Below are 20,859 nucleotides of genomic sequence, written 5' to 3'. Positions count from 1 at the left end.
CGGCTCCCTATTTGCTCATTAAAAGTAAACCCAACTTCATTGCAGTCTCACATCCCAGTGCCCTGTGGGCCCCCACCCCAGACAGAGATGTTTTTCAAGGAAAATAAAAACCAAAACAACCCAGAAAAGTATTCAGAGAAGGGCTACCATGTTTTTTGAGGAGGCTGTGTTGGCCATTATATGATAAAAGCTTGAATGACAATAGGCAGTGTAGCCTGGGGTTAGTTTGACCTTGTGATTTCAATCTGTAATAGAATATAAAAGTATACTGTTAAAACCAGCTTCCTCACTCACTTCTCCTCCTTCTGTGCACACTTGCTGTACTGGCAGGACTTTTCGATCTGATCCTGATACAGTTTTAGTCTTACCAAGCTTCCTTCAGATAGACAGAGAGACACACACACGGCCACCCCTGTGCTCCTTGCCCATACACTCGCCAGCTCAGCCTTCCTTCTGCCTCCATCCCATCCTGCCGTCCTGCTTGTCCCCAGCTGTCCCTTCAGCTCTGCTCAGCCACCTCAGGACGTCTGGATTATGATGAGGAATGAAAAATGCTGTGAAAGTGGTGGAAAATGAAAAGAAGACATGTAAGGAGCTGAATTGCTTTTCTTCAGCCTCTCGTGGTATTTGCTAAGCCCCCGTAGGCAAATGTACTTTGAGGAAAAGACAGGTAGTCAGCACAGCTCATTTCAGACGGATTATCTTTTATGAAATCTGTCACCGGAAAACTAGTTATTGTTTAACAGCTTTGTGTTAGCCTGGCAAAATACAGGTGAAGAAGAATTACTGCAAATATCTTCATCACTGGGGAAACACCAGGAAGGAAAAAAGAGACAGAGAAACACCAAAACAGCCTGGTCCCAAGAAGAAGCAAATTGGTTATCTGGAGATTGAGATCCGGCCAGCAAAACAGGAAAGCACAAAACCAGACCGTGATGCTTTTCTGGATGGGATTATGTGATCTGGTGCCTGAGATTTGACATTAGACCATGGAGGTCCTTTGGTGTGGCTGCTTTCAGTGGAGCGATAGCAAAATGAACTATGGGGAGGTAATGTTTTTTGGGCTTCCTCTCAGCAGGTAACATATATATACGATCAGAAGTAGCCCAAATACTTTTCTCAGGCCAAGTATCACAATACCTGAGTGTCAGGGAACTCTAAAGCTTGGGAAAGGCTCTCAGAATTTGACAAAGGGCAAAGCTTCAATACATCAACATGAACACATCTTCACTCTCTGGCATGATGTCTCTGGATGTGCAATTGCAAATGCCTCTGGCTTGTTGACAGCGAGGTTGGGCCAAATACGCCAGTCAATGGACTTGGAAAGAAAGTGGAGCTACCTGAAATCATGGCTGCTAAGAGTCTGTCCCAGCGTGTTTCTCTTCTTGCATTAACTGCAGGAACAGGACCATAATGGACATCAGCAGTATCTTACCTGCTCTGGATGGGGTTGTTGGTAGTAGAGGTAATCCTAGGGAAGGAAAGGACATGGATAGGTTATCTTCTGCTCCAGAGACTCCCAGATATTTCCCTTTGCTTTGAGATATTGCCCTCCACCCTAAGTTTTATCAGTCTGAATGCCATATTATTTCTTGCCCCTTTCTTTTTATTTTTCTAGGATTCCTTTTAGAATTTCTCAGTCCTCATTCTTCACAGCTCCCTAATACTCCATTATATCCAGCGTATTCTTCCAGTACACGCGTGAGGACAGAAACCTTTGCCCTCAGAGGAACTCGTGCTGTGCTCATTAGTATCTGTGCTACTAAGTATTCTCCCTCTCTCTGCAGATAGGGCCAAACGCCAAGGAGTTGTTCAGGCTTGTGGAGGATTTCATTGATGTCATCGGCTTTCGCATGAAAGATTTCCGGGATTCCTACCAAGTGACAGACAATCTGGGTGAGCTGATTTGCACTCCCCATGTTGGGTAGAGACCCCAGGAAGCTGTAATTACTGTGCAATATGTATAACCTGGACTGTGGGGAGGGAAGGAGGGATGGCAGCAGGTGGTGGAACATTAAAAGGTCTGGGGAAAGACATGGATGGTCGTAAATATGGGGTGGCTTTCTCCAAATAAGTTAGGACTTCAACGTGAAGAAGAGATGTCCACGGAGAGATCTGAGAGATATCTATAGAATCATGAATGGAGAACAGATGATGAACTGGGCAGAATTAGTTGTTTCCTTTTATTTTTTTAACACAAGAGCTGCACAGCAGCCAATGAAGTGATCAGGCAGCAAGCAAACAGCAGGCAGCGTTTGATTTATGTTGTATGCACAATCACAGCATGGAACTTGTTGCCAGAGGATGTTGCAGAAGCCAAAAAGTACAGATGGGTTCATGATGGGGTTAGGAAAATGCACAAAGGAGAGGTCCACTGGTGGCTGTTAAAGTTGATGGTCTGCCCCCAGCCACTAGCTGAGGAAGTCCTGCTGATTGCTGGAAGCTGGGAGGACAGACCGAGATGTCTTGCTCTGTTCTTTCTCACACTTCTTCTCTAAGCAGCTGCTACCGGCCACTCCTAGAGACAGGACACTGGAGTAGACTGACCTCTCTTCTGCCAGGTTTAGTGCAGGCAGGTCCTTTTCTATGACAGAATAACGAGTCCTAACTATTAATGTCACCTTTCTTCATGCATGGACATTACCTGAAGACAGCATCAGTCCTATAGCTATCAAGACCCAGCCTCACTCCTTCTGCTGATTTCCCACTATTGCCTCCAATGGGTTTTTCAGCACATGTGAATTTATTGAGGCTGGTTTTCCTCACTGGTTTTATTTCTTGCTTCCCTCTAGTCCTCGGCATTCACAAACTGCCTGCTAATGCAGCAACTGACATCACCTTCCCCATGAAAGGCTGGAGGGGCATGGTGGACTGGGCCAAGAACTCAGAGGACAAGGTCACTGTCTCCAAGAGCATCCTGTCTTCAGGGCTGACAGGTAGGCAGCACAGCCAGAGCACTCCAGAAGAAAATTTCATCTTCATTTTCTAAGAGAGGTTCCTTCCATTTGGCTGATCTTCAAATTCTCCTTCCAGCTGAGGTGGATTTGCTCACAAAACCTTGGTCACCAAAAGCATTGCTGGGTGAAAATAAGGCTTTCATATACGGCCTGACCAAGAGTCAAATCTAAACTCCTTGCAAAAGTTCAGGGGCAGGTTTAGTGCCTGGATGCTGATGTCTTCTCCTAAATAAGCAGCATATTTAGAAAAGAGTGGTACAAAAATTCAGGGCAACACTGCATTGATGATTCCTTCTTCCAAGGCTTCTGAACCTGGGAAAAAGTGAAAACATCCCTGTGTCTGCTGTGTCATCCTGTTTTTGATGCATGTGGGTGCTGAGCTGAGCCTGCAATCCTCTGCAGGGCAAGTTGGGTGCTGAAATGAGTCTCTCATGCCTCCCTAAATACGCTGGGTTGCCATTAGGGGTAGGGAATGGTAGCTGTCGCTGTGGGTACCATATAGGTATGGTGAACCAGTACAAGAAAGGCAGGTGCATTAGGGGGATGATTCTGCTACCTATCGCCATGGCCATGCAGGCAAACAACGCTGTAGATGCTCTCCAAGACTGGATCCAGGCCTGATAGGGCCATGTAAGGGTAAGCAGCTGGGGATCAGCACGCCAGGCTGAGCAACCGATGGGTCTGGGTCTGCTGCATGGACAAGCTTTGCTAGATGGTGGGTTTACAGCAGTTGTGTGAAATTTTCTGCCCTCAGAAATGAAATGCGTGGGCATTTATCACTGAGGTGACTGGCTTCACAGCAGGGCATGCATATGAGCCACGGTGTGGAGGCAGGAGTGCTGGGTGCATCAGCCAAGCTGGCCTCACTGCCAGATCTGAAAGGAATCTTCTGGTCTTCTGGGCTGCTCTGCTGGAGCATCCAGCCCTTACCTGGAGGCGAGTCCCAGGAACCAACACACTTAAGGTGCTCATATTCTGTTAGAGATCTTTCTTTAGCATTTGGTAGGATTGAGGCCTGGGTTTTCAAAAGCGGGACCTTAAGCTGGGCCTGTTGCTGGGACGGTGGTTTTTCCTTGTGGATGCCCTGGTGCTGTGTGTGGCACTGGTGGCTTTGAGAGAGCAAGCTGCTGGCTGCTGCATCAGGCTGTGCTGTCCTTCCTTGGGACAGAGGCCAGAGACTAGAGATCTTTCTTTAGCATTTGGTAGGATTGAGGCCTGGGTTTTCAAAAGCGGGACCTTAAGCTGGGCCTGTTGCTGGGACGGTGGTTTTTCCTTGTGGATGCCCTGGTGCTGTGTGTGGCACTGGTGGCTTTGAGAGAGCAAGCTGCTGGCTGCTGCATCAGGCTGTGCTGTCCTTCCTTGGGACAGAGGCCGGAGACTGTTGAGTTGCTGCTGTCAGAAGACCTTTGGCCTCTTCTTGTCATACCAGGACCCTTGTCACGGGCTTCCCTACTGGGGAAGGAAACAACGCAGCCATCGTTTGTACCTGGGGAATCTGAGGCCAAGAACAGTTAAGTGACACCCCCAAGGGTAAACAGTGAGTCACTGGCAGACCAAGGATCACGTCCAGCACTCCTTGTGTTTTGTTGTGCCTTGAAGACAGCATTATCTTCCTGGGAGAAGCTGGAGCATGTTGGGAGGGTTATTACAGCTTGTTTGAGGAGGTTGTGGAGCCTTCACCTTTGGAAACCTTTAATCACTTGTTCGACAAACTGCTGGCACCAGACATAGGCAGAGCTGATCCTGCTCTGCGGCTGAGGGCTGTCCTAGGAGGCCTCACCCACTTCCCCACAGTTTTCCAGATTTCTATGACAAGCATCCTCACACAGAGCTGCTATAGGGCCCCAAGCAGTAGTCAGCGTGGTGATGTCTACCCCAAAGAATCAATTTGGTCCTCACCTCTCCATGGTGTCCTGTTCCACCCAGGGCTGCATTGCCTCCGCCTTGTTCAGCATCCCACACCGGTGGCATCTTTTTGAGGGTTTACTCAGAGATTAACAATGGAGATGCACCTCTATCCATTTTGATCCTCACCTTTCCTTAGCCGCAGGGAACAGGGGCAGCTATCCTGAGCAAAGTGATGGAGACAGGCAGCTTAGCGAGACCAAAACCAGACCCCCCTCGTTGCTGGGAGCTGACTTTGCACAGTTGATTTCAGTGGGCCAGCACTAATTTATGTAGTTGGGTGATGTGTCTTTTGGGCTGCGGGTTGTGCAAATACTGCTGGTGAGGGAACCAGTGCTGGGGAGATGTTACATGACCAAAACGTAATGCTGTTTCAGCTGGGTAGCATGTCAGAGGATTTTTTTTTTGTACACCAGAACTGATAGGAACCTGCATTATTAAAGATCTGTCCCAGACCAGAAGAGACAAGCTTCCACCTCTATCGCAACCAAGATTCTTTGCCTTCCTGGGAGGGTGCTGTGATAACCCAACCTGTGGGGCTTAGGGTTTTGCTTGCTCACAGTCTCATAGGAGCACACATTGCTTCTGTAAATGCCCTACTGCATCCTCTGAGCACAAAGAGGGAAACCTCTCTTTGAAGGCAGCAGGATCCTTGTTTGCATAGGGATTCATGGGAAAGGCCAAAAGACCATGCCGGCTTTCCTAAAGAAGCGAGGCTTATGCAACTGCTCTTGCAAGCCTGTCTGTCAGCCTCTCCTAGTTATGTTTTCACCAGCTATCTCACTTGAGCCCAGTTTGATGAAGAGGAAGACAGACATGCAGTTGTGTCTGCCCTGAACTGATGGAGCAGGTGCACTGTAAGTTCAGTCTCAGTACAAGACATCAGAGAAGCCCCACAGCAGGGTGCTTCCACAGTTGCTTCCTCAACTCTGCTTTTCACCCAGCCACTTGCTTTTTCGCCCCCTGAAAATTCAGCCGCAGGGCTGCCTCTGTTGCCTGTGTTTTTTCCAGGGCAGTTTTTACATTTTGCAGCTGGCCAGCGCGAGGCAGAGGAGGAGGAGGTCGAGTGACATCCCCAGAGGTCACACAGATGATTCAGAGGCTCATCTGAGACCGTGGCCCCCGCAGCCTCCCAAAGCAGCACACGAGTTGTGGGGTCAGACCAGGTGCAGTGGGACATCTCCCCTTCTTGGCTGCCCTTGTTGGCCCGAGCGCAGCTCTTCTCTCTGATGGCTTGATAGCTGTGGACGTGTTCGAATGCCTCTGGCTGGCTGCAAGAGACCTTTCCACCCTGCAGATTTGCCTGCTGTGGTGCTGTCGGAGGGATGAGTGGGATTTCTGAATGGGGGAGCACCAGGCCGGTCATTCGGGATGAGTGAGTTTTGCGTGAGGGCAGACACCTGGGGCACCGGGTCACCCCAAAGGCACTGAGCCCTTCCTTGGGACTGATGGAGACCTGGCGTGGTGACAGCAGGCACTGCATCCCACCGTAGTGATGCTGGTATTGGCCATGCCCCAACAGAGACCCCCTCCATGTGAGGTCTAATCCTGCACCTGGGTGTCCCATGGGGACAGCTGACATCCTGATTGTCTCAGTGCTGTTTTCTTCTTCCCTTTCCTTTGGTGTCCTGCAGAAACGGACGACTCCTCCGTCTTCGTGGTGGGGACTGTGCTGTACCGGAACATGGGCAACATCCTCTCCCTCCAGAGGTAAGAGGGGCTGCCTTGGGAGCGCGAGCAGCTGGGAGATCACCAGGCTTTCCTATTGATCCCTCTGGCTGCAGAGCCCTGGTCTTCCAAGGAAATAGCAAAGGTCACTGGGTGCGACGAGACAGACTTTGACTCGGCAGTGCAAATATTTTGACCCCCATTGACTGATGCTGCATGTTCAGGTGGGGCCAGGTTCATGCATCGCAGACATCGCTTGCTGGAGGGGCAGGAAGGTTTTCTCCGTCCATGTGCAACGCCGTGCACCCCAAATATGAGGGAGGCACAGTGCTGTTGCCGCTGCCACATCCCTGCCTGCCAGCTGCCTGCCACCTTTTGCCCTCCAGGAATGGATTCTCACGCTGCCCTCCTCATCGCAAGCGATTTGGGGGTCTTGACAGATGGGGGATGCTCAGCTGCCCCGATCCTCCCAAGCTACTGGGGAGCTGCCAGCCACGCTGAGCCCTCTGAGTGCATCATGGCAGAAGAGAGGCTCAGAGAGAGCAGAGGAGCATAGCAACATGCCTGGCTGCACATATCTACCATGTTCCCAGCCGCTGCAAACCGCCTCGGGCACCGAAGCTTTTGTGTTCAGCACTCCCTTTCCTTTTCTTCTCTCCTCTCCCTTTCTCTTTTGCTATCTCACTCTTTTTTTCCGAGGCTGGTACTGAGGCAGTAAATTAAGCATCCTAAGGCACCTTCTAAATCTGTTCTGCACTGATTAGCGTGAGCCCATTTACCATAAACACCAGGGCATCTCTCCTCACTGATAATCATTTAAATACCTACAGATTTAGCACTAGCAATGGCAAAAGAGCTCCAAGTGAGTGCAGAGAGGAATTAGCAAGCCAGCCAACTGTATTCTGTAATATCTTCCATTACAGCGCTGGGAATTAGATCAGAAGGGCAATAAACATCATTGGCTCAAATGATCCAGCAGTATTTCAGCTTTCTCTGGCCAACCAGTGAATGAGCTCTGATAACCAGCAGCTGCAGCAGCCACAGCCTCTGAACAGCTTTCCCGCGGGAGATCTGATTTAAGACATTCCTTAATTAAAGGACAGTCCCTCTTTAAAAAAATCCAGAGTCCTGAATCACCTGTGGAGATTCAAAGGAAAAAAAAAAAAATAGCGAGTACCTCTTACTTCACCACTGTGCAAATGAACACAGCGAGAGAAAGGGGAATGACTTTAAATAGCCATGTAGCTGTATAGCACCCGCCTATGGGGTGAAAATATTTCTGACCACAAAGGAGAGCAGCTATTCCTGGGTACACACGAGCAATAAGGACCCAGACCCTGGGTTTGACCACAATGATTCAATGCAGAGTGATTTTTTCCTAAATGAAAAAAATGTAGATTTAACTCGGCAAACAGCACCAGCTGAGCTGGTCCTAATTGTCCCAATTTACCTCCCCCAAGCAGCAATTCCTTATCTGAGCCACACGTTGTTCTGTCCCCTTGGATCCAGAGAGCCCTGTGGTTCTTGGCAGCTGTGACAATTGAGATGGGATCCACATGATGCCTGATTTTTCAAGCCAGGGAGGTGAGCGGCGCTTGGTCCCAGCTGAGCACTCCTGCAGAGGATGCGTGCAGCAGTTGGAGTCAACAACCTGGCACCTGACAGCCCCGTGTACCGAACAGCATGTTTACAGCCTTTCGCACACTCTTTACAGCCACGCAGGAGCCCTCTGAGCTCATCTGACCTCCTGTCCAAGCAGATCTTGACGTGTTTTGTTTTCTTCCCAGAAGCTGGGTTGCAACATGCTTTTACGAAAGACGACTCATCTTCTTCCTGAAAGATTGCCTGTGATGCTGAGTCCCTCACCTCCCCCGGCAAGCTGCTGAGACGTTTAATTACCTTCTCTGCTAGGAGACTGTCTCTTATTTTAAGGCTGAATTTGTCTGACTTTCACTTCCAGGCACTGGGCCTTCAGGTGGGCGACTGAAAAATCCCCCACATGCAACGAACTGTCAGACATGCCTTTCAACAGAAAGCTTTTGTCTGGTTTTCCAGCACCCGGATCAATTTTGCGTCTCTCCTTTGAACTCTCTCCACTGTTTCCCCATCTTGAAGTGGAACTGAACCCAACGGCATAAGTAGCATCCTGACAAGGAGAGGTGCAGAGAGAAGATGACTGCTTCGTCTCCTTGTTCCTGCACAGGATCACTTCTGTCCTTTCTGTCACAGCTGTTTGCACTGAAGTCAATCTCCCTGGGTACATTTTGGGTCACGGCTCCCCGGAGCAGAGCCTGTAGCTCTGCACGCAGACCTTGCACTCTCCAAGCTCAGATGCCTTTCCTGACTCTTGGATGCACTGGGATAACTTCTGGTTGGGCTGTGACTACTTGGCCATTAAGCAACCTTCAGTCTGCACACAAGTAACTTCTGTGTGCTAGCGACTTGCCACGCTGAAAAATCAAATGCTGCTTCTGCTTTTGTTTACCACATCAATCCGCACGTGGTCTGCAGCCTTCAAAAGGATGTATCTGTGTCATCTAGGTTGCTCATGCAAATATTCAACAGCACTGAACCAAGAACTGACCCTTACAGACCCAGCTACTAATGAAGACATGCACTGGTATTTACCTTTCAGCAGCTCCCATTTTTAGCTTATCTACAGCTGCCTACATTTCAAAGCTTAGAGCTGATATTTACTTCCATTGACGTCCCCCTTTACTCTTCCTTTGTAGACTGATAGTTGCGCTTTATTGCTTCTTTCTTTTCTTTTTTCTTTTTTCTTTTTTTTTTTTTAAGGAAAATGTGTATTGTTTTTTCTTTACCCTGCTAAAACAATGTTGTTTTTCCCTCTGCTGCTGGTGGAATAGTGGCTTTCTGAGCATCCACTTACGTGGATGATTCCAAGATTTTTTGGTTTTGGGTGGGTTTTTTAACCCACTTGCTGTTAAGCAAGGGCAAATCTTTTCCATGTAATTCTTTTGTAAAAGGAAGATAAGACCCAGAAAGGAACGTGAAAGATTTTGCCAGTGCCTGTAGATTTGGTGGAGATTTGGATAGGGAAAGATTTCCCTTGCCCATGGGTGCCGGCAGGGCTGGGAGCAGCCTGATGCTGGGCTACCACTCTGCTATCAATTCCTTCATGGTAAACTTAGAGAGGCAGTGTTTTCAGCTGCTGTTTGTGGGGACCTTTTGCTTATTTAAACACCCAAGTCTTTTCCTGCTGCAGAAACACCAGGAACCCTTGTGTATTTAGATGTCCCGTGTCCAGGGAAGTGCCTACAAAGGGTTTGGCTTTCCAGGGAGCAGGAGCACAGATATGGGAGATATCTCCTCCCTTATTACCTCTCCCAACAGTCAAACCTCCTAGGGCTGCCAGATTTATTAGAGTATTTGTCTGGGCACAGACATTTAGACATCCATATGAAGGGTTTGGCCTCTTTCCATTTGCTTTGGATCCTCAGAGGATGGAGATACACACCAGTGCCTCTAGTAGTGAACTGAACAAGATCACATGCTGCCCCATGGACGTGCTGTTAAAGTCCACCATGCCCCTGCCCAACACTTGCTGCAGTAAAGATTAAGCCAGCCTTTGAGAGGAAAAACAGGGGTTTTTTTTGAAAGGACATTAAATGAGCTATGTTTCCTCACGTTAGGGACAGAAAATAGGTCCAGGACCGTTTCATTACCGGGATAGATACAGCCTTTAAGTCCAACGGCTTTAGAGGTTTATGTGGTTCATAAAATGTTCTGATTCCTGGAGAAATAAATGTAGAGTGGCTGTGAGGGGAGCTCAAAGGGCAGAGGATGGGGTCCATCAGCAGCAAGTGTCTTTGATGGTATTTTAAAATAATGGGGCCAACTCCTTCCGCACTATGTATGCTAAACCTTGTACCACCAGTGGTAAGTGCAGTGGGACTCACTGCTCTTCTCCCTTTAAAGCATCTCTTTCCCCTCTTCTTCCCAGGAACAGCACTGTTTTGAACTCCAAAGTCATCTCTGTGACTGTGAAGCCATTACCCCGGTCTCTCCTCACCCCCTTGGAAATTGAATTCTCCCACCTGTACAACGTAAGTCTTTCCTGGGAACCTGCACCATCCCAGTGGATGTGCAAAACAGCTGTGTTTGCTTCTGCATAGCGGGAATGTGTTGGTGCAAAGAAGGAGGTGCTTTTGCTGGGCTCCTGAGCTCTCTTTGCCAATGCAGGACCCTTCAGTCTCCCTTAACGCAGGCTGTCGAGGCACCCGACTGCCACCCTGAGATTGGGCTGGTGCTGGTGTCCTGCTGTTGCTCACTGCCAAGGATGCGCTCTATGGGTCAGCCTTGCAAACCTTGCCTGCTCTGTGCTGTCGCTCAGGCATTGCCAATGCAGGAGGAGGGTGACAGCGCTACTTGCACAGGGAACACAGGCATACTTGTCCCAGTTCACACCATTTCATCGTGGACATGATCACGGGAGGAGAACTATGCACTCATTAAAAAAAGGGATATAACAATGATCTTCCTTGAGGAGGGAAAGAGGGAGGGGAAAGGTTATTTCCATTAATGCTCGCAATGTTCTTTGTGGTCCTCAGATACTACTGGAGACTTGAATATTACTGTTGCTATCAGTGCTTTACAAGGCAGTCAAAGAGCCCCTCCGGGTTCCCCTGCTCAACCCTAAGCAGATATATGTGATGGGCATTTACACACCCCGAGGCCTGTTCTTGTTGTGGGTTTCAGATGTCCTCCCGAGGCTCTGCAACATGAATATTAGATCCGTCATGTCTTTGCTTTGGATGTTCCGGGAAGGATTTTCCAAAGTGGTCTAAGACAGCTGCAGCTAGAGTCAGTGGTAAACCTCTTCCAGGGGGCTTTAAACACACCTGGCCACCTCCTGTAGGGCTGTGGCTCTTCTGTACCATGTCCCACAAAAACATATGCTGTATTTGATCCACTTTCCAGAAGGGAGCAGCAAAAGGATTCTGCGTGAGAGGACGAAAAAGGAAGAACATCAGTAGGTTGAGTCAGGAAAGATGCAGAGTCAAATCCTTCTGCAGTGGTGTTGATGCAGAACAACCTGAGGCCCATTTCATTCTTGCCTTTCAAGCCAAGGGTGAAAGAAGCTATTCCAGGGACTCAGATCTGCAACTGCCCATCTTGAGTATCACAGACTCACCATGCTTAGAGTAGTGGAAGCTGTTCTACAGGACCTGTGTATTTCATTCTAGTTGCTCCAAATACCCCATAAACAGCACAGAACTGATTTGCTTCATTTTTCCCTTTCTTCTCTCCTGGCAGGGAACCACCAACCAGACCTGCATCTTGTGGGATGAGAATGATGGGTGAGTTCTGTGGATTTCTCTTTACTCTCATGGGTCCATTTGCTTTTTGGGGTGAAATCGTCCCAAATTTAGCAGTGATGTGTAAGTTTGTCGCACCCACTTGCTCTCTCTACTTAGTTTTTTCTTACGTCCACCTTCACGGCTGACAAAAGTCCTTCGCCCTGGTGGGGAGTGCTCCTTCCTTCGCACAGATGCATCCCTTCTTATTGTGTTGTCTTTTAGTGCCAGTTGAACTGGGTCTAATACTTAAAGATTTGCAATTAGATGTTGTCAGTATAGCCTGTGAAGGGCCGTGTGTGCCAGGAGCATCATGTATCTGTACCAGGGAAACGTCTCTCAGTGTCCGAGCAGGGATGTTCATGTGTACCTCTGCTCACAGGGAGGAGTGTTTGCATTTTCCTTTGATGCTTTGGACCCCACCGAACGTTTTGCAGAAACGGCCTCTTATTTTGACTCGTCCGATTTTGGATTTTCCCACATGAGGAATACGTGAACTGAGACCCAGGACTGTGGAGTCATTCACAGATTGCCTTAAAATGAGCTCGACATAGCAGTGCTTGGCGCTCTTCAGTGCTCACCCCAAATTGTTCACCATAAGGAGAGTAATGCAAAATCAGAGTCCCCTGTTGCAAATACAGGCTGCAGTGGTGAAGTAGGTGTTGGGCTGTTGTGATACAGTAAGATGATTTCTGTCAGGATTCCTGCAGTGATTGGTGCTGTTCAGGAGGTGCTGTCGAGTGATGTGATTGTGGTCAGCAGGGAAAAAAGAAATTCAAAGTTACCACAAAGAGTCAGGACCATATGGGAAGTAGCTGTCAGAGAGTGTGTAACGTTAATAAATAAATAAATAAATGTACACTCCGAAAGTGTGGTCCTAAATCCTGAGTGAGCTTGACAAGGATACAAAGTTTTTGATTTAGTGGTGGTTTTACTTCATTGGCTTTTGTATCTCAGTTTGAAGACCAACCTGACTTCTTTTCTGCTTACAGTCAGTTTCTCTCCTTGAGATCTCATGCATTTGGCACATACCTCTGCATTTATTATTATTATTTATTATCATTATCTGCAGCGTCTGAAAAATGATTCTATTCTTCTCCTTTTATGCTCCATTAAGTAGCGTATACACACGTAGGCGGGCAACATATTTGCAGTCAGCTTACCGTTCTTGTTGGTCTGTGATTAATTTGGCATGTATGAGCGGATCCAAAGCAAAGCTGAAGAACCCAGAGGGACTCCCTGCTTGTGAAATCACACCCACGTTGTGGCCCAGGGCAGAACTGGTCCCTCTGGGTTGCAGTGAAAATTGCTCCAGCATTAGAAGACGGTTGGGATGCAGGAGCAAGGTCGGCCCTTGTGTGCTATGCTGACCTCACACATCAGGATGCAGGTGAACCTTCATGAAATTACTGAAATGGGTTTTTATCATATTACTGAGTCTGTAGTCAGCCCAAAGCAGAGGGTTGTCTATAGGTGGGCAGACTCGGGAGGAGGCTTGGATAGGAGCTGGCCTGCTCTGCTAAATCTGTTGTCTCTCCATGCTGGAATGGGATTAAAGCGCTTGTATACAAATCCGTTTTTTGGCAAGTGAAGGCAGAAGCTGGAACCAATGCCCCTTCTGGTCTGCACACCATCTCGTCGTTCTTGGCTTTCTAGGTTCCCGAGAGAGGATTATGTCCAGAAGGATGGAGGTGTTTCCCTGCTATGCTCAGAGCTGGTTTGGATTAACTGTAGTCTGAGCAAGAAAAGAGCAAAATCCAGTTTGCACATGGTTGGATCTGAGGGAGAGTGGTGGCGTTCGGGCTGGGTACATATCTGTCGGAGCTGGCACTGAAAGGTGCCATGCACAAGAAAGATGAAGGGTTGCCCACTACTGAACGTGGCTTGAGAAGCTTGAATGCCATTGCTGATCTGGAGACAAAACAGTGCCCAGTTCAGTGTCGTCACCTCTGCCTTGTCCTGGGAGGTCTGGCTGCTCCATATACTTGCTCCCAAGGCTTGGCAGCTTGTTCAGCTGCCTGTCATCTCTCTGAGAGCATGGGGTGTTAGGAATGCTTTCAGTCTTTAATCCTTGCAACTTCATGGCATCAAAAGATGGGCTTGTAACTAAGAGTTGAGCAGACAATTTCTTGGCACCGATGCTGTCATTCAGTTGTCAAGGATGGTTTCCAAAACCCCAGCAGATTGGTTGCGCAAGCGTTGCCGCTAAGACTCCGCTTTCGGTGCGTGTTCGGGGGGGGGTGTGCCCGTCTGCAAGTGTTTTCAACCAACATATGCAATCTCAAGCAGTTGAAAAGTCCAAAATGCTGATCTCAGCAGATTTTGCTAGGGGATGTTCCAAAGCTAGATCCGATCCGGTCAGCTCTGGCAACGGGAGCTGCAAAGCTGTTTGGGCTACATTTTAAAGCTGATTTTCTACCGCTGCCACCTCCTGGGAAAGTCTAATGAAAGGCAAACTGTGCAAACCCTATTCTCCAGGCCTGAATGCTCACCTCAAACTTGAACGGCACTCTGGAGTTGTTGAGGGGTTTGCATCACAGTTTTGGATAACTGTTTCCTGTTTGGAGTAAGGATTTTTAGGTTACACCCTGGACCTGTTTGTTGCCTGGTACGTGGTAGAGATCATGACTGGTAACTCTGATCCAGGACACCCTGTGGTTCAGCCACATCTATGTGGGTTCCTCTCTTTGCTCCCACCTTCTCCTTCCTGCCACCCCCCTCTTTAAATTGGAGGTTTTCCCACTGATCAGTCTCGTAAGACAGTTGTGCAAGTGAGTGAATCTCAGGAAATCCCATTTCCCGGCTCTGACCAATTTAATGGCTTTACAGCTTCATTTCTCTGTCTGTTATTCACCCTGCCATATTCCCTGTACAGCCCAAGCCAGCCTGCCATGGTGTTGCTTGCTCAGAAGACACTGCTATCTCTTAAGCTTGCTCTTTTGCAGGCTCTCCATGATCCTGCTCCAAGGCTGGCTGGCCAGGGGGACCTTCCCTATGTTCACAGTCATCCATCTGAGGCTGCGGATCTTGGGGACCCAAACTCCAGCTGATTCCAGTGAACCAGCCTCTGGATTTAACCCCTTGCAGCTGATGTGACTGAACAGGTACAGAGGCAGGAAACTGGAAGCAATCCTCACAGGAGAGCTCCTACCTGTTACTGCAGCCACCTGAGCTTTCAATCCCATCCAAAACATGCCACAACCCTTTAAAGGCCACTTAAAATCCATGGGCCGTGAAGGGTTGAACTGTAAAATTGCAATTAGAACAGACAATTATCACGTGGCCATGTGCTTCCTCCAAGAGAGAGTTGTTGAACAGAGCATAAAAAAAAAAAAAAAAAAAAGAGGAAGAACCCCTGAGTGTTCAGTCATTTGCATTTATATAGATATTTAAGCTTGTAATATTAATAATGGATTTTTGATTTATTAATCCTAGCCCCTTTGAGTGACTGTTAGATTCGTGGGTGGCACCTCTCCATCTCTTTTCTCTTCCTCTTGCCCCCAACTCCTCATGCCATGAAATAAGAGGGGAGAAGATCAGGGACTAATTTCTGTTGTGTTGGGTCCTGCAAGTTTGATTAATGAGCTTAGCACTAGCTGGGTAAATTGAAAGTTGAAATCAGAGAATGATTTGGGATTCTCTGGCTCTTCTCCAAGGGTATTCATCTGGAGTAATTATTAGCTGCTTAGCCTTGCTGAAGTTAAAGCCCAGGCAGGATCTGGTCTCCTGCTCCCTCTTTCTCCTGCTGGGACAGGACAGAGGAATTTGATGGATGAAGTCATCTTATGTGCTTTCCTGTTCTTATGCATCACCAGATTTGTATTTCTTGGCTGCTTTGCTCTGGTGCACAACAGGGATGCCATGTGGCAAGGGGAACGGGGAGACAGCTGCCAAAGTTTGTTGTTAGTGGTGGCAGCGTAGCTTCATGGCTGCAGCAGAAGATGCAGGGCTAGTTAGTGTTACAGAGCAGGCCCGCTACCCCAGGGGACTGGCGAGTCTGTGTACTCAGACCTCCAAAGCTGGGGTTTGGCCTTCTTTGAGCGTGGGATGAGGTCAAATGATGGGGACAGTCGCAAGCCGTCAAGTGTCTGCAGAGAGACCATGAGATTAAACTGACTGTCTGCTGCCGTAGATAGACCCACAGCCACAGGTGAACGCTAATTCTTCCCTCCAGCGTGCCCTGCCTTGGTGACAGCCGGGACCAAGCCAGCCAGCTGGGTCTTGTATTTTAGCTCATGGTGCAAGAGAGAGCAGTGTGCCATGCCAGTGTGAAATCCAGTCCCGTACCTGCAGAGGCTGGGATCCGGCAGGTCTGCATTGCCAGGGGACCTCTCGTCCCACAGGGAATGCTTGCTCTTAGAGGAGCTGTCTGGCTCCAGCCACCAACATTTCTCTGCTTCTCTGTCTCCAAGACAAGCATAATAATAGCTAGGCATTATAATAACTGATCTTGAAAGGCATTCCAAACCTTCCCAAATATTTGCATAAAAGGCTTTTTGCTCTTGGAAGAGAAAGTGTCTCAGGAGTCTGTGGTTTTGATTCAAGGACGCTCTTACCTTCCCTCGGGAAAGATCATCTGTTCCAGTAATTAAAGCCTTTAGCCTATCTAACTTAGGAAATGCAGACCTCACTGTTTAGGAAGGTGCCCTGTGCCCAGCAAGGTTAGGCATGGAGAAGACGACGAACAGTGCAGCAGCTAGAGGGGCAAGGTTAAATCACATCCTCCTGGCCCTGGGCTGGATCTGATGCCCAGCCGAGGTCAGGCAGAAATCTGCCCCGAGGGTTTGCAACTGCACAGAGCGGTGTTTTATGATGCTGCCAAACAAAGTAGACTATAAATCTGTCCCCACTTGGAAACTTACAGGATCCTAAAATATAGCTCACAGATGCTGAGGGCAGTCCTGCTCATGGGCTTTTTTCAGACAGGAACCACTTGAGGTGTAGGGTGTGTATTGGTCCTTCAAGGGGATGGTTATAGAGCTGTGTGGACCAAGGGCTGGCAGGACTGAAGGTGATCACACAGAATTGCAATTCACAGGGAGAGCTCTGCAGTGTCATAGAAAGTTTGTGGGGGTGTTTTTGTTTGTTTGTTTTGTCTGGAACACCTCAGAGGAGCCCCAAAAACATCCTAGAAGGAGATATTTCCTGGCAGGCACCATAATTTTTCCGTAAGGTAACTGGGCTCTTTGGGGTGTTTATGGTCCAGCCATCCCATGAGTCTTGCAGTGCAGCTGAAGATTGCATTGCCTGAAATTCCTATTTTCAGGGTGGGCTGTCCACTATCTAATCTACAGAGTCCCAAGCTGCCTGAATTCCTGACTGCACGTCCTACATGATTACAGGAAAGGCGTGCACTGATGCATGGTGCAAGGCAGAGTGAGGAGCAGGACACGGCGTAGGCTCCATGGGCTTCACCCTACTTTTTGAAAGCTTCTGATGCACTGGATAAAAAGAAAGGCAGGAAGTTTTCTGTGTTTTCTGGGACTTTAATGCGATCTCAGTCTTGGTGGTTACTCACTGGTTTCCTTTGGAGGGCAGGTACAATAGGTCCATTTCTTCTGCTACTCCCTGCCACCAGAAAAACGTCATGGAGGAGGTTGTATCTATAGCATCCCATGGACACTGTTTGCTCATCACATCAGTTGATCCATCTCCCAGTGCTTGTCTTTTGAAGAAAAGTTTTCTGAAGTCGGGAAACAGCTTCCCTTTTCTTCTGTCCATCACCTAGTGCGTTAATGGCCCTGCCAGAGCTGTAGATCAAGGGGTAACACAGCTTGCCTATGCTGACAAAGATGGATGAATCCACCCGGATACAGATAGGGAGGGAATCTGTGGCAGCCCCAAAGCCCTGTGAGAAATCAGTGCCCTTCTCTCCTCTTTGGACCTACGCATGACATATTATATATTATATATTTTCTACTGCAACACTCCAGCTGGCTGTGGGGGAGCAACATTGCCAGTGACATGCCCTTCATGTGATCCCATGCAGGGTGTTTGTGCTGGGGTTTGCCACTACCCCTGTTCCAGGTCCATCGCCCTTAACTAGCGTCTCTGTTCTTAACTCCACCTGCAAATGCTGCCTTTCCTGAGTGCTCCTGTGGAGGTCTTGAGGGGACGTTGTGAAAGGAGGCAGTGTTGTGCTTGCAAAGCCTGTCTACACAGGGGCATGCAAGCAGGTTAATCTGAACATTCCCATTAGCTCCCCTGTGTTAAATCCAGTTAAAAGTACCCCCTAATTCAGCCTGTCTGACTGCACTTGCGGTGTGCAACCGGGCAGATTGAATTATGTCCCCAGGAGCCCCTTTTTAGCCCTGGATGAGACTAGGTTAATGCAGTGAAACCCAGTCACACCTCTAGAGCCTGAGGATTTAGCTTCCCTGCTCAACCTGGGCTCTGGGGCTGCAGGAGGCACCAAGCAGAACTGCTTCAGGGAACTATTTTCCCAGGAATCTGCCTTACCCCCAGGCCACCTTTTCCTGGAAACAACTTGTCACCTGGACTCCTAGGTGCTGCAGGAAGGAGGTGGTCCAGTTCCCGGTTAGCACAAAGCAGCTAGCACAAGGTACCAGCGGACCGCAGGGCTGTGCCTATCCCCATTCGGGAGAGAAGTCACACTTCTTTGGCCTTTGCTGAGCTACTGCCCAGCAGTCAGCATTGTCTGTGGGACTGGCAAAGCAGGAGCTGGCTTATTCTCCAGCGCCTTTCACAGCACAGGATGCAGGAGAAGCTGAGCAGTACGATACAGGGCCTCTTCTGCCTGCCAACAGAGCGTGGTTTAATGGCTTTCGACAGAAGGGAAAGGGGGAGAGGAGAGAGGATTCAGAGGCTCTGAATCAAATGCTCCAGCTTTTCCCTTGCTTCCCTAGTAAAGGGTCAGGAATATGGATGGAATAAATTAATTCCCTTTACAGAAGTGGCAGAAACCAGACACTGAGACCTGGAGGATGTTCCAACTGGGAAGGATCTTTGGGTTCAGTGGTGTGATTCCCAACCTCAGCTCGGTGCTGAGTGTGCGTTGTGAGCCAGAGCACCATGGGGTTCAGGATGGCTTGTATGTCCACATGACTGCGCGTCCTACGTACTCGTATAAAGGCACATGTGCAAAACATGTGCAAGGATATAAAAGGGTGAACGTGTGGGAACAAGTGAGTGCTGTTGCCTGAGTGTGAGTACGGACACATGCGAGTGTGTTTCTGTGCACAACAAGGGCTGCAGGGTGTTGTTGGTGTGTCAGTGTGAACGTAAGCGCACACGAGGCGTGCAGGTATCTGCAAGTACCAGGCAGTATTTGTATGTGTGTGTGTGGACAACACAAAAGTACGTGTGCATGTGTACAAATGTACACAAGTACTCAGATAAGGCTGTTAACCCAAGCCATCCTTCATTTGTGCAATGAGTCTCCAGCTACACGTGCACGATATATGTTTAAATGCATGCAGGAGCTATAGGGTGTTTGTGTGTGTGCATGCAGGGGGATGTGCACACACAAACCTCTGCGCAGCGTGCTGTGCATGCCAGACTGGGGTTGCATGTTTTGCCTGCATCCCTGCCTGCTCTCTTTATTTACAGCTGTTTGCTCTGAAGCCACGATGCTCACGTGTTCCCTTTGCAGATGGGAGGGAGCCACGATGCTCACGTGTTCCCTTTGCAGGCGGGAGATGATAAGTTTCGCAGTCGCGTGCCCTTCTGCGGCCATCTGCCATAGAAGTGCCAGGCTGCTGAGGGCTTTCGGTGGCACGTGGTAGAAGTCCAACTTGACTTCCCAGGTTGCATGAAGGGACTCCAGGCCCACTCCCTGCTGCATTTCTGCTGCATTTCACGTGGTGCTTGTCTGTGTGGTACCTTGTACCTTCTGGGAATGTAATAACACAGTGCAAGCATCTGTACGTGCTGGCGGAGAGCTCTCATTCACAGCTCCAGGCCTTTAAGTGCGGGGGAAAAAAAGGAGGCTGGGGAAACTTGAAGCCTCCCCTTGGTGTTCTTTAACTCCAATGACTCAATAGCCAAAAGGGTGCAGCTTTGAAGCAACTTCAAGGCAGGCTCAGGTGCATGGAGGAGAGACAAACATCTGCACTACCGGGATGCTCAGCACCCTCTGTGTGTAAAATTCAGAGCAGAGTCACTGTACCTCCATGTACTTCTTCGCTGGATTGATTTTATTCTCCCTTTATGAGCACAAGAAAGCCTGTCTGGATTCAGAGCAGGACTTCCCAAATGGTTCTGTCTCTAAACCTGCAGATCCTACCACCATCCTGAGGATATCAGGTCTGTATCCTCTGGAGCATTGTTTGGCTTTTCTGGAAGCTGAACGCTGCGGAGCAGCCTGTGCGTGATGTGAGGAAGGTGTGTTATGACCACAAGTATCTCAGGGCCAGGGTTGTCCAAAGCACAGCACTAGGTAGATGCTCAAGCAGGTTACGTCCCATGTTTCTCTGTTAAGACCACAAGAAAAAGTTTCCCCATCCGGTTTCTTTGCTCAACTTCCTTGCAAGACTGAGGCAAGTTCAGATGAACTTCTTAAAATGCCTCATTTTTGAATGCATCCATGAACTACACCAGCATGCAAGCCAGAAACACAGCAGTACCCACCATAATCACAATGATTTTAGATTGCTAAAATTTGGGGGGCTCAGTGTTTCTTAAAATCTCTTGGCAACTATGTAAGAGTTTGTTCTTTATCTTTACTGACTGGGCGAAAGAAAATCCTCTTGAGTTGGTATTCTTAGCGGGTCTCTGGCCTGCTTTGCAAATCAGCCACAAAAAGCCACCAGCTCATATTCCATAGCCCAGGCAATGGACTGCCCCACAGTGGGGATTCTAACTGGGGGGGGGCAATATTGCCCCTTCCAGTCCCAGGTACCTTGCAGAGCTCTCACTTTCATGGTGGGAGCCCCTGGGAAATGGTCAGGGTGCGGAGACAGGTTTATGAATCCATGTTATTGCTCAAGGGTGGGTAGGACTGGTGGGTGTGGGGGAAAAGTGCTGAGAACTGGCACGCTGTGAATAAGGAT

General features: G+C 48.7%; 1 protein-coding gene across 1 annotated transcript in view; it reads left to right on the top strand.

Moving 5' to 3' along the window:
* The window catches only part of ADGRB1 (adhesion G protein-coupled receptor B1), a 219,629-nt gene that overhangs the window by 76,999 nt on the left and 121,771 nt on the right, over positions 1-20,859 (top strand). The window contains exons 12-16 of the mRNA XM_019472821.1: positions 1,788-1,896; positions 2,793-2,936; positions 6,497-6,572; positions 10,495-10,597; positions 11,808-11,851. Coding sequence (XP_019328366.1) covers positions 1,788-1,896; positions 2,793-2,936; positions 6,497-6,572; positions 10,495-10,597; positions 11,808-11,851 — 476 coding nt within the window. The remainder of the gene's footprint in view (positions 1-1,787; positions 1,897-2,792; positions 2,937-6,496; positions 6,573-10,494; positions 10,598-11,807; positions 11,852-20,859) is intronic.

This window comes from Aptenodytes forsteri, unplaced genomic scaffold, assembly GCF_000699145.1.
Source record: "Aptenodytes forsteri isolate BGI_AS27 unplaced genomic scaffold, ASM69914v1 Scaffold260, whole genome shotgun sequence".
NCBI lineage: Eukaryota > Metazoa > Chordata > Aves > Sphenisciformes > Spheniscidae > Aptenodytes > Aptenodytes forsteri.
Note: the sequence above shows the minus strand (reverse complement) of the source record. Positions and strands in the feature narration are given on the sequence as shown.